Source organism: Tupaia chinensis, unplaced genomic scaffold (assembly GCF_000334495.1).
Source record: "Tupaia chinensis unplaced genomic scaffold, TupChi_1.0 Scaffold000627_1, whole genome shotgun sequence".
NCBI lineage: Eukaryota > Metazoa > Chordata > Mammalia > Scandentia > Tupaiidae > Tupaia > Tupaia belangeri.
In genome coordinates this window covers 8,202,359-8,215,469 of record NW_006160147.1, presented here as the reverse complement: position 1 = coordinate 8,215,469, position 13,111 = coordinate 8,202,359, and the positions used below count along the sequence as shown (strand labels likewise).

Genomic DNA, 13,111 nt, shown 5'->3' with positions numbered 1-13,111 from the left:
GGTCATGCACGCACACGTGCCCAGAATGAGTTTTAAGCTGCCAGTTTTAAACAGACTCGAAATATGGTCGGCTACGTGGGAGTCCAGCGATGTAGCCATTACGCCATCTACTGGTCCCTCAACACTGAGTTTCAACCAAATTATCTCTTGGTAAGAGTAGAAATTAGTATTACTTTGTAAATGTGATTTCGAATGATATATACACATATTTTGCCAGAAGGTGTGTGTGCTCACCAGAGAGAGATGGGGATGGGGAGGGTGAGAAAGCACCCTCTGAGGGCATGGCCACATAATTCCTTCTCCTTTATTCTCCTTTTGGGATTTTAGGCACGTAGCACATGTGCTGACATGTTTTTCAAGCCGCTGGGTCCAGGACTTGAACTGTGTAGTTTCCTGTGCGGGATCCCGCTGCCTTAACCACCACACCACCAACTGGCCTTCCCTTAAGTGTATATTTTAAATAAATTAAAACATTCACTATTATAGGTTTAAAAAATACCACTGAGTGAATGTACTTTTCTAGGTTGAATTAAAATAGAATATTTAAGTTTAAAACCAGTTTGGCTGTGGAAAATAACGGTTTTACAAAAACTTGTGCCATGCAAAATTAAGATGACATGTCGCAGTAAGTATTCCAATTCCTCAGAACCAGTTCTCACAAGCACTGAAGTGTATGCCTTGCTTTAAGAAAGTGTTAAATAAACAGCCAAATCTGAAAGAATTTACCAAGTATAATAAATCAGAGATAAACCATCATAAAAAAAATCCATGGCTCAACGAAAAGAGATTCACAAATAGAAGTTTCCGTCTATCAACTCCAGAGTCCTACTAGCCCCCTCCTGACCTCTGAAAGACATGATTTACCAAAATCTGGCTTACATTTAACTTTCCAAGGACCCACGATCTGAACAGAAAGAATCATCAGGTCATGCTGAGTCACTGATGCTCCCTCCTGTGTCAGCCCTCTCACATACGAGTCCATGTGGCACGGAATCAAGCGTCACGAAGCATGCCAAATGCCACTTCCTGCCCAAGAAGATCTCATTTTTCTCCAGTGATGAAAAGGTGGACACTCTTCGCGGACTGTAGCATCTGGGCTGCCCGCTCCACACCCACCACGGCAGCGAGCCTCTGGGCGTCATACTTGGAGTAGAGGACAGTGCAGGTCCACGTGGCCTCTTCTCCTCTGCTGGTGGCCCTCAGCATATCACAGACTTCACTGTAGAAGTGCGGATAGGTTGGCAGTTCATAGAAGATCAGGTTCCTGATGCCTTTTATTGTGTACCTGTCAGAATGGGAAGAGGGGCTGTGTCTCCCACAGAAACGTTTGTGGAAAAGTCACCTGGGACTGAACAGTCTAGTTTTGCCCTTGTTACCCCAAGTGAGAGGAGCAAAATAATGGCACAAAAAACAGACAGCACAGAGGTGATTCTAATTTGAGCCAGAAAGCTTATTTTTCTGACAACACATTTGAATTCCTAAGGTTTGGCTTAAGAGAAGGATAGATTAAATCTATATGTTCTGAGCCTGTTCTGGGTAGGTTGAGGTATGGTGGGGAAGAACAATAGTTCAGGGTTAAAAATGTTAATCACAAGGGAACTGAAAAAGCAGGCACTTACAACTTAACATCATCCTCATTATGATCAGGCAAAACAGAAAGCTCTGGAATGGGGCAAGGTCAGACCAGCACATAAAATACACTGCACATAAGTGCATCCCCCACTGTCTTTACTTGCCACACTACTGACATGCAGGCTCCATGGCAGATGTCCGCTGCTTGCCCATTTACAAAATCCTGCCTGTGGACCCATCAGGCATCACGAGAACGCAATTAGTTTCAACAGCTTATGCATTTCCATCTCTTTCCCACACTGCCACATGGTGGGGAGAGAGGTGCAGACCTGAGGGACTCACCGTATGGCTTGGGTAGAGGCCAAATGTTCCCTCTGGGACTCCGTAACAGAAGATTTTACACATGGCCAGCTTCTGATTTTTCCTGTTTGACTCTTTCACACATTGCTGATGCTACACTCCCTTGGGAATTTTAGTTCAGTCACAGAGAATAAGTTTTCGTTGTCTTGTTATCTTACTGCTCATCCTGGTCTCTCTGGGGACCTACCTCTTCAAAACTCTGACTATGAAACATTACATCGTTTGCTTTTCCGTAAAGAAAGAATTCTAGGGCCAGGAGGTGGCACAGAGGTTAAGGTGGCTAGATCCCACATCGTTGACTGTGTGGTTTGAGTTTGGGATCTGGAGACTTGAGAAACACACCAGGCACATGTGCATACAACCCCTCCCCCCCCAAAAAAATCCTGAGAGTAGAGGAGAAGGGACTACAGTGTGGCCTCCCCACTATAGGTGATTTCTCATTTTCCCTCTCCCTCTTTCTAGTGGGTGCACACACCCTAGAGGAAACTAACTAAACTAAATAATATGTTATTTAAAAAAACAAAAAAAAAAAGAATTCTAATGGCTAATGAACTAGAGTAAACTGTCCTAGTCACCAGTTACCAAAACAAACAAACATTGAGTTCCACTTCTGGTTAGTATGAGAAAACATAAAGAGAATGCTTCCACACTAACAGGAAAAACCCCATATAACCCATAAAAGCATTCTTTTTCTTGAGCCCGGAGAGCTAATATTATCAGGTAGCCAGGTGAACTGAATTCAGAGAGCTGAATTCAGAGGTGTGCTGGTGTGGCTTCAGTAACTGGTTCTCAGTGGGAAAGGATGGGTGCTGGTTCTAAGCGTCGGCCATTTTTGTACTGTTAATACTTCTACTGAGGCCCCTTCTAGCTATCAACGCCATGCTATTAAACACATTGTAGGAAGGACTGTAACCAGCTCTCCTCAGCCAGTATGAGCCAATCCCCGCCCAGCACTGACTGAATTCCAGAGTGTGACAAGCCCTTCTTTAGAAAAATAGGCCACACAAACCGCTGCATCTCTGGCAGAGCACAGGAGAAAGACACTGGCTGCTGGATTCCCACATGGCTGAAAGCAGTTTAAGTCCCAGAATCAGGAGCCTGAAGATCACACTGGGCATGTATGTTTGTGTTTTCAAGATCCCAGGGGAAGGGATCATCATGGTGTGCCCATTTACCCTGGGAGTAATTTCTTACTTTCTCTTTGCCTCTCTCTAGTGAGCCTACACGCCCACCTCCCCACCCCCACCCCAAAATAGGAGAGAGAAAGCGACTGGCTGCTCAAAAAGCAGATATGAAGAAAAGACCTATACATTTTTTTTCCAGAGAGAAATCTTTGCTATAGGGTTTGTGTACCCACCTGACAGACAGAAAGCAAGATATCACCCCCCAAGGGGGAAGGCCACATATCATCCTTTCTCCTCCATTTTCCTCTTGGGATTTTGAGCACCCATGCATATGCCCCCAGCATGAGTTTAAGCTGGGTCTCAAACCATGGTCAATTATGTGGTAGTCCAGTGATGCAACCATCACACCATTTGCTGGTCCCAAGAGCTACACTTGGAACAAATTATTCGAGGGCAAGTATGAGTTTGTGTGACAGTTCTGGATCCCGGGGATCCTTCAAAGCTCCTTTGGTTCATATCTATTCATGAGCTATTTCCAGGAGCCTCCACTCGGAGCCCTGAAGAAAGACTGGAGGCATGGCAGAAGATCTGAGACCCACTGGCAGTGCAGATGTGAAAGTCCACCCACTTCCCATGTCCTGAAACCCATCACAAACGCCTGAGCCAAATGGGAGGAGGCAAGAGCTCCCTGAAACCAGGCAGAAGTAAACTATGATGGGGGGGCACAAGTACAATAAAATGTGTCTATCCCTAAGGGAGGGGCTCTCCCCACAAGACTTGCACCTGGTAGAAAGTAACCACAGTGTGCCCCTGGGGAAGGGACAAGAAATGAATCCAGCCCAAATTGCTGCTGCTGGAAGCACATGTCTACCAGCACAGGGGAAGAGGTTCCACCAAGACCTGTCATGGACACAAGGGAGAGCTGGCTGCCATGGAGGTGGAGGCACAGGAACCCTGAAATAAGCCCTGCCTCCAAACCCTGGAATGAATAGGGTTTGCTTAAAACTGAGCTGGAAACGGAAGAGAAGCTTACCCCTACTTCATGCCTTGGAGGGAGTAACAAGCAAGAGTATGGACGGAGGTGCCCCTCAACACAGGTATCCAGGGCTGGGTGACAGCTGGGGCAATTAGGACACGGAAAAACCCTTCGGCACCCAGACCCCACACTAAGTCCCCTGTCTTCTGGAAGTGTGTGGTGTAAGGAAGGTTACTGCAGCACCAATCAGATCCTGCCTAGACTAGAGGTAGAGCACCCACACTAGTGGCCTAAAGAAGCGGAGGTGCACCTCCACCTGCGATCGAAATGACAGAAAGCAAGCAAGAGACAGTAAACAACGGGGCAGCATTCTGACTATCAAGGCACTGGCAGTCATTTAATCAGTGGGGTTGTGCCGACATGGGACACTGGAGTATAAACGATTATGTGAATTTGGAGAGGGGAAAAGATATGAAAATGAGAAGGAGCAAGTAGGCCTGTATGCCAAATTTCTGTGTAGAAACTTTGTACTAACAATTTTCTTTTCAAAATCTATCCTAAGGAAATAAGTACACCATCAAAACACATGCATCTGGGGGCCAGCAGGTGGCGCCGCAGTTAAGGTGACTAGTCCCACGGGCCCACCTGCATGGTTCTACAGGCAGTGTCAGAACAGTGGCACAGTGATAGCACAAAACTCAGCGATGCCAGGAGCCAAACGAACATGAGGGTGTGGCTCCCAGGTCACTGTGTACACGCTGAGCGCACGCATGCACACCCAGGATTCTGGCTGGCTAAAGACTGGCAGGGGGTGATGGGACCTCAGAGTGAGATCCCTTTGTGAGTGCTTGTCTTTCTCTCTCACATGAATTAAATAAATGTTGTAAGTACTTTTTATAAAGTTGTTGCCATAGGACGCATGTGCTTGCCAGGAAAAGACAGTGAGAGGGAAAGTAAGAAATCGCCGCCTAAGGGGTTGGCCATGCCACAATCCCTGCTCCTCCACTCTCCTCCTGGAATATTTCAACATGCATGCATGTATGCACACAGAGCTGGCATGATTCTTTTTTATTTTTTTTTTTGAGAGGTTTTTGCTATAAGGCGCATGCGCTCGCCAGAAAGACAGAGAGAGACAGAAAGCAAGAAGTCATCCCCTGGGGGGGATGGCCACATCGCAATCCCTTCTCCTCTATCCTCCTCTCAAGATCTTGGGCACGCATGTACATGTGCCTGGCTTGAGTTTAAGACACCGGGTCCGGGACTTGAACCGCAGTTGACTACATGGGAATCCAGTGACATAGCCACTACACTAACTGCTGGTCCCAGAGCTGGCATGATTCTCAAGCTGCCAGGTCCAGGACCCAAATCGTAGTCATCAATGTGGGAGTCCAGTGTCATAACCACTACGACACTTGCCGGTTTCATCTAAGTACATTCTTAAAAAAAGAAATCACTTAGATATGTTTCTATTACTATTTATGTTTGGTCCCCACTCCTCTAGACACTGATTTAATTGGTACTGGCATAAAACCTGAATATTTAGATTACTTTCTTTCAAAGTTTCATTTATTTCTTCCATGAGAAGAGACAGACAGTGGCAAGGTGGTGGGATGGGGAGTGTGCGCCTCCCATTCAGTGCTCACACTGTGATCCACCCCCATCTCAGCCAGCCCAGTCACGGCACATGACTGCGCCTGGAGAGCAGAGGGAGGCCCTGAGACATGATCCCGGGACCTTCGCATATGGGTCCAGTTGCATTACGATTTCACCATGCCCTGGCTCAATAGTTATATTTTAAAAAAAAAAACAAAGAAAGGGGCCAGCAGGTGGTGTGGAGGTTGGGGTGCTAGACTCCCACATGGCTGACTGTGGTTCAAGTCCTGGAATCAGTGACTTGCTTTGTCACTTTCCCTCTCTCTCTGGTGAGCATGTGTGTCCTATAGCAAATTTTTAAAAATAATAATAATAAATAAAATTAATAATTCTTCAAATAAAACAAAGAAAATCTGGGGCCAGCAAGTGTCATGATAGTTAAGGTGCTGAACTCCCACATAGTCGACCATGGCTCAAGTCTCGGACCTTGTGGCTTGCTTTCTCATTTTCTTTTCCTTTTCCCTTTCTCCCTCTTTGTCTCTCTCAGGTCAAATTAAAAATAATAATAATAACAAATTAAATTAAATTTAAACAACAACAACCAAAAAAAACACAAGAAAATCTCTCTCAGTCCTAACTAGCCGACAATAGTGACCAGGTACCTTTCGGAAACAGGATGTGACTGGAGCTTCTTTAGAGGGGCAGTTAGAGACGAATCTCCACGCCCTAGCTCATCTCTTCTTCTGCTCTCTCCCCCCACCACATATGCTTCAGTGACCCCTACACATACGGCCTAACACCCTGACAGGACCTAAAACTAAGGACGTTCCAGCTTTTACCTGCTAACTATTACAGATAAATGGGGGGACTACAACTGACTTGAAAGGCTGGCTGCTCCAAACTATAGAGTGATTCTACTACTTCTAGAACTGACATTGTCACTTAGAGGCAGGGGCACTCGGAAATACCCTGGCAGCCTTTCCACATGCTACAAAATCCCACCCAGAGTCTTGCGCCCTCATGAGAATCCTCCCTGCTTTGGTATCCACCGATCACGGACAGAAGAACAGGGAAGCCTCCCTGGGAAGGCAACCGTGACCAAACACCCAGATGCTTCTAGGATTCTACTGGTTTTATCTTCCCTGAAGAAATCTAATCTCCCTGGGGAACCAGCAGTTAGCGTAATGGCTATGTCGCTGGACTCCCACGTAGTCGACCGCGGTTCACGTCCTGGACCCGGTGGCTTAAAACTCACGCCGGGCGCTTGTGCGTGCATGCCCAAGATCCCGAGAGGAGAATGGAGGAGAAGGGATTGCGGTGTGACCATCCCCCCTGGGGGGTGATTTCTCGCTTTCTGTCTCTATGTCTCTCTCTGTCTGTCTGGTGAGCGCATGCGCCCTATAGCAAAAATCTCTCCAAAAAAAAAAAAAGAAATCTAATCTCCCTAACAGTGCCACCTGTCATAGAGATAAAAACAGTATTCCAAAGTTGATTACTATAGTTTAAAATACATGCACTTGGGAACAACAGATGGCATAATGGTTACGTTGCTGGATTCCCCTACAGTTGAGCACAGTTCAAGTCCTGGACCTGGTGGCTTAAAACTCATGCCAGGTGCATGTGCATGCATGTCCAAAATCCCGATGGGAGAAGGGATTGTGGCCATCCCCCCAGGAGGTGATCACTCACTTTCCGTCTGTCTCTCTGGTGAGCACACACCACTTATGGCAAAAATCTCTCTCAAAATAAATAAATAAAAATTGGCACTTCTTTTCAAAGTCAAATAAAAAAAAAAATCACAAAGGCATCACAGAAGGAAGTATGGCAGTCTACTTGGTAAACTAAGCACAGGCCTTATGGCAGACTACAAGCAGGTTCAAAAGGGGCCCCTGAAGCTAAAAGGTGTTGCAGAGCTCAGTGGGAACAAATGGAAGAAGAGAAAGACGGGCAAAGACAAAGCTCCTGGAAGCGACAGGGCTGGACAAAATGAACGAGGAGAAGCAGCACGGCCTACAAGTGGACCCCAGCCCAGGTGGCTTTTGAGAAGATACAGAAGTGGCAAGTGGAAAGGATCCTGAAGAAAGCGTCCAGAACCCACAAGAAGAGAACAGAGGACTTCAAAAGACAACCAGATACTGTGACGGAGCATTACGACCTTCCCAAAGTCCGCTGGACGAAGTAGCCTCCTGGCTCTGGGTGTGGAGCGGCACTGAGTGGAAGCAGAAGGCAATGCTGGGGTTGTGTTTGGCCTCTTTGTTATTTTCTAGAAATGCTCTTTTGTATCTTCTGCTAGGAACAGCACTTTTTAAAGCTGTATACCCTCATTCTGGAACTTGATTAAAAGCAAGACAGTCCTTTAAAAAAACAAAGGCATCACAAATGAAAATATCTATAATCACTTTGTGATCTCTTAAGCAAAAACTGCTTAAGAGCTTAAGAGTTAGATACCCTGAGGTAACTGGGGTTGCAGAACTCTGAGGCACATTACTTTCATTCACCTTTAGTACAGGAAACACCCAGGAACCCGTTCCGGGGCATAAAGCAAAGGGCACATGCTGAGATTTCTCTTTGCAGTGACTTGGAGGACAAGATGGCTTGGTAAATGAACAGTGCTAAGACAGGACTGTCTTGCCTGCAAAGGGCCCTTCCGACACCACGCCTTCTCCTCGAGAAACTGCCAAAATATCTGAGAGCAGTCCTCACGCCAGCTTAATTTCCACTTGCAACACACAATCACACTGAGAACTTTTCCAATCCATACCCTTCACTTACAAAGCTTGCTTTCACTTATCAGGCTGATAGAAAGCTAAGGGCTTTCTATCAACTCACCCCCAAAAAAACTTCTCAACATGAGTAAAAACAGTAAGTTACTGAACTAATGCAAATGATGACGCCAACAAACAGGCAATCATTAGCCACCGCAACAGAGTCTCACCTCTCTACTCACAGACGAACTAGTCAGCAGAATTCCTAAAGAGGTCATGCCAGGCCTGCTTGGCTGTGCCCAGGGAGGCTGCTGGGATTCCTCCTCCCTGTGTCCAGGTAATGAGCGCTTGCCTGGGGAGCACCAGCCTTGGATTAACGTACATGAAAAGGCAATGCGACACCACGGTGCCTCATCTAATGTGCCCCAAAGCCTGGGAGACTTCTGGTCATCTGTTTGGGATTCCCTGAGAAAATGTATCACTTATAGTGATTACAAGTTATTAAAACAGTAAAGTCAGAACCGAAATTTACTGGATCTTATGGTGAAATCAGAAGAGGTAAGAGAATGCAATTTCCACCTCTCTGTAGGTTTAAAACACCTGAGCTCTGGAGCCACAAGAGCTGCAAGATCCCAAACAGTAACAGGAGGCTCAACAGTACTAATATTCTAATTAGAATTTTTAAAAAAATTATAAAAGAAAAGACCAATCCAATGGCTTTATCGAAATCACCTGGCGGGGGATTAAGTAAACATAGAAACCCTTAAGTATTCAGGTCTCTGCCCTTCCCCCTTTGCCGCCTGCAAACATCCATCCTGGCTCTCAAGGAGGAAGCAGCTATGTGCACACCTCCTCAGGAGCATGCTGCCCTCCACACATCCTCCATGCTGTTACCTGTTCCTCAATGACCCTCCCCTTCCTGTATTCACTTGAGCTATTCTTGTCTAGAGTCGCTAAACTCGGTAATTTTTTTTTCTTTCATGATGAGCAAGAGAGGCAGAAAGCCAGAAACTGAGAGAGACCCCAACAGTTTTGACACCACAACCCAGTTCTAGCTTCAGCCAGCTCCTGATCATAGGCATGTTTATGCCCAATAAGTTCCAATGTAAATCTAGAACCTTCCATCATGCATCAGCCTCGCAGAGCATTGCGTTGCCTCTGTGCCACTGCCGAGCCCCCTGTGGCGTCTTTCCTGAGGTGTGCAGCCACAGCTACACTCCAGGCCTATACGCAGGTTATGCTTTTATGTCCACAGCCTTTCCCAACAATGCCCACTGGGGAGAAAACTCACCAAGTAACCAAAAAAAGTCTGTCTAGCCTTAACCTCGCTGGCTTGCCTGCGAGAGTCTAGAGGGAGGGAACCTGTGTCACACTGCAAAGCCCACCTGTGCTCAGAAGCAGGCCATGTCTACACTGCCCTTTCAGACAGGAGGCTAGGATCTGGCACTACTTACCTTTTGTAGAAATGGAAGCGCTCTGTGAGGAGCAGGAACTGCTTCTCTCCTTGAAGGAAGAAGTGTCTGGCCCTAGAGACACCAGACTTTGGGGTGTACTCGCAGATGTGAGTGAAGTTCAGTTCCTCCTTCTTGAAGTAATTTCGGAGACGCACGAAGTCAAAGTAGGAAGGGACGTATATGAGCGTGTGGGACATGACCGCGTCACGATACTGAGGCAAAATCTTGTTCACAAAGAAGTTAAACCTGATTTGCAAAGACAAAGGCCAGAGTTACTAGTCTAGAGTGAGCCTGCAGTGTCCACCAGTGACCCTGGACAAGTCAGACTCTCACATTAAGAGATTACCTCCCTAGAGGCAACAAGACCTGCTCCTCTCAAAGGGATTAAGGATAACATTTGATAAGCACATTTAAAGGTAAGTGTGTGAACTACCTGTTATAAAAAGTAGCTGTAATGTCATTGCATCTCAGAGAATTACTGGAGGTGGTATACACCACACCATTCATTCATTCAGTCAACAAGTAATTATCGAACATCTTCGACGCAACTTTATACTACTATGGGGCCCCCTCTAACTCCAATGATTAAGAGGGAAATGTTTACAGATTAAAAAAATTGTTGTTGTCCTAAAGGGCTTACATTTAAGTTGCTGACAAGGAATGCTCTGTAGCATAAAACAATGTTAATGTAATTTAAAAATGTTGGGGCCAGCAGGTAGCATGGAGGTTAAGGTGCTGGACACTCCCACATGGCTGACCACGGTTCGAGTCCTAGACCTGGAGGCTTGCTTTCTTATTTTCCTCCTCTCCCTCTCTGCCTCTCTCTGGTCAAATTAAAATAAATGAATGAATAAATTTAAAAATTTAAAAATGAATAATTCTTTTAAAAAAAGTGTCAAGGGAAATGGAGCCTTGCTTTACAACTATAGGTAGTTAGCCCTGCCACTAACTAGCTACACAACCTTGGTGAAGTCACCATTTCTCCCTGGGCTTCAGGCTCTTCTTCTGTCAAATGACAAGACTGGGTTCAATAATTTCATCTAACTTGGTAAACAGTCATCAATAAAAGCAACATGGAATCCAATTCTAAGTTTGTATGCCAAAGTCAGATTCCTCTCCATCACCCCAAGGGCCCTTGCAGAGGGGTTACCTGGCATCAATCACTGAGGCTAGGTTTTCAGCTTCCATCCTCTGGAAGACATGCGGGAGCTGCACCAGGACATGGCTGATGGAGCCTGTCATTGGGACGTTCCTCACGGCCACCTGCCAGGAGTCAGGGAGAACATGAGGCAAGCTGTCCTCTGTGGGCCAGATTCTACTCCTTCCTCTTGCTTCACGACCCACATGATACACAGTGCTCACGAGACCCAGAGGAACCTCGGAAGAACCCACCTGGCCCTGCAGATTGACGCAGTACTTGTTGAACACCGAGTTGATCTGGGCATCCTGCAGGGCCCCAAACAGCAGGGTCTGGCGATAGTACTTGGACCAATTATTGAGGCTCCACATCCGCACTCGGGAGAAGTCGACCCCGTGTGAATCCAAGGGAAGTAAGTTCATGTGGTTCATCAAATGCTGAGTGGAAATAATGCCAACACTAATGTTAATGAGCATTCAGGTTTGGACATGGCTAAGCACTTCACAAGTTTACCACCTCAGTTAACCCCACGGACGTCTACTGTCACCTCCCAAATGACAGCAAGAAAACCAAGACTCAGGAGCCAGCCTCACAATGTAGCAATTAAACCCTATGCAGAGGAAATCAGATTTATACCCGGGCAGGGTTTAAGTCTCGGCCCTGGTGGTTTACAGAGTGGCAGATGCCTAGGGTTTTGATGGGTAAAAAACTGGAAGAAAAAGGGCCGTAGCACGACCAGGCCCCAGTGTGAGGTGTTTCTCCTTCTACCTCATGCATACATGCAGTGAATGACTTGCTTATGGTCAGCCAAAAATTTCAACAAGATGACAAGCTGAAACTGGCTACCTCCTTGACTTGCAGAAAAGGTTTCAATGGGACCAGCAAATAGCACAGTGGTTACATCACTGGACTCCCGTATGACTGGCCGCTGTTCAAGTCCCACACCCGGTGGTTTGAAAATCAGGCCGGGTGCTATGTACATGCTCAAGATCCCAGAAGGCAAATGGAGAAGGGATTGTGGTGTGGCCATCCCCGCTGGGGATGATGTCTCACTTTCCCTCTCACTGTGTCTGTCCGTCTCGCTCTCCCCCCCCACCTCCGGCAAGTGAGTGCACATACTCTAAGGCAAAATCTTCTTTAAAAAAGAAAGGAAAAAAGTTTCAGTGGTACCTAAAGAATATTCCTTTAAAAGAAATTCTGGGCGGCCCGGGATCACGCCGCCTGCGCGGCCGCGCGCCAGCAACAGCCCGGCCCCACTCCAGTGGGGGCACCGTGGCCCCGGGGCTCACGCCCCTGCCCAGCATCCCTGGCCTCTCCGGTGCTGGATGGCCCGGAGGCCGTAAACAAGGTTGAAGAGCTTGCAACTTGAGAAGATGACGGTTACCAGCCCTGCATTACCTCAGGGGAAAACAAGAACTACTCTGCCATTCTTAAGGAAGCCAGATACCCAAGGACAATTGTGGATCTGCCGGAGACCCTTCCTTATCCAACCCTGAGTGGAGTTTATGCTCCCTATTACCAAAAACTTTATGAGCTGATGGTTGGAACTTGTGGCCTCTCTCCCTTTACTTGTATGTATCACTTTTTCAGTAACTCTTCTGGAAGACAACTGTATATAGCAGGGATATTGTAATGGGAGAGTGAGACAGGGCAGAGGGACAAACATAGGAAAAATTTAAAAAATAATAAAAAAAAAAAGAGAGGAAGAGGAAAAAAAAACATATATATGTGCATAAGCAAGAAAGTAGAAGTGGAATATTATTGATGATAACATGCTTGATTGGGTCACTGTGCAGTCTATTCTAGATGGGAAATTACATTTAGTATGCTGTGATGATGCTCAGGGAATGAATGTTAGGGAAAAAAAAAAAGAACGAAAACAAAAAACAAACAAAAAAAAACGGTTAAACTATTCGTACCATTTAAAAAAAAAAATTGGATATTTGATGGCTGCAGTGAGCGGTATGGGCCCAGTTGGGTTCTACTTTATAGTATGCTCTTTTTACCCAATGGGGTTTAGGCCTAAAGTCAGACTTGAGTTCATGTAGAGGCATGTGTCAGCTGTGATAACTATTGGAGAGACTTAGACTAATTAAGATCACTGACAGATCATTTGGGGAGGGGTGAGGCACGGAGGGCAATCGGGGATGACAGGGACAATGTGGGAGGAGGATGGGTCATAACAGAGG

The 13,111-nt window shown here is 46.3% G+C and overlaps 1 protein-coding gene and 1 pseudogene across 3 annotated transcripts in view; one reads left to right on the top strand and one right to left on the bottom strand.

Moving 5' to 3' along the window:
• Positions 1 to 713: 713 nt before the first annotated feature.
• UTP25 (UTP25 small subunit processome component) overlaps positions 714 to 13,111 on the bottom strand; it is a 28,870-nt gene continuing 16,472 nt past the window's right edge. For 2 of the 3 annotated variants that reach the window (XM_006159333.3, XM_027776109.1), the window contains exons 9-12: positions 11,177 to 11,359; positions 10,935 to 11,047; positions 9,785 to 10,030; positions 714 to 1,285 (exon numbers count right to left, since the gene is read on the bottom strand). In XM_006159333.3, coding sequence (XP_006159395.1) covers positions 1,042 to 1,285; positions 9,785 to 10,030; positions 10,935 to 11,047; positions 11,177 to 11,359 — 786 coding nt within the window. In that variant the 3' untranslated portion in view covers positions 714 to 1,041. Of the gene's footprint in view, positions 1,286 to 7,838; positions 7,980 to 9,784; positions 10,031 to 10,934; positions 11,048 to 11,176; positions 11,360 to 13,111 lie in introns of those variants that run through there. The other variant, XM_027776110.1, reaches the window with a different exon arrangement.
• On the top strand, positions 7,369 to 7,827 carry LOC102471068 (protein FAM32A pseudogene; annotated as a pseudogene).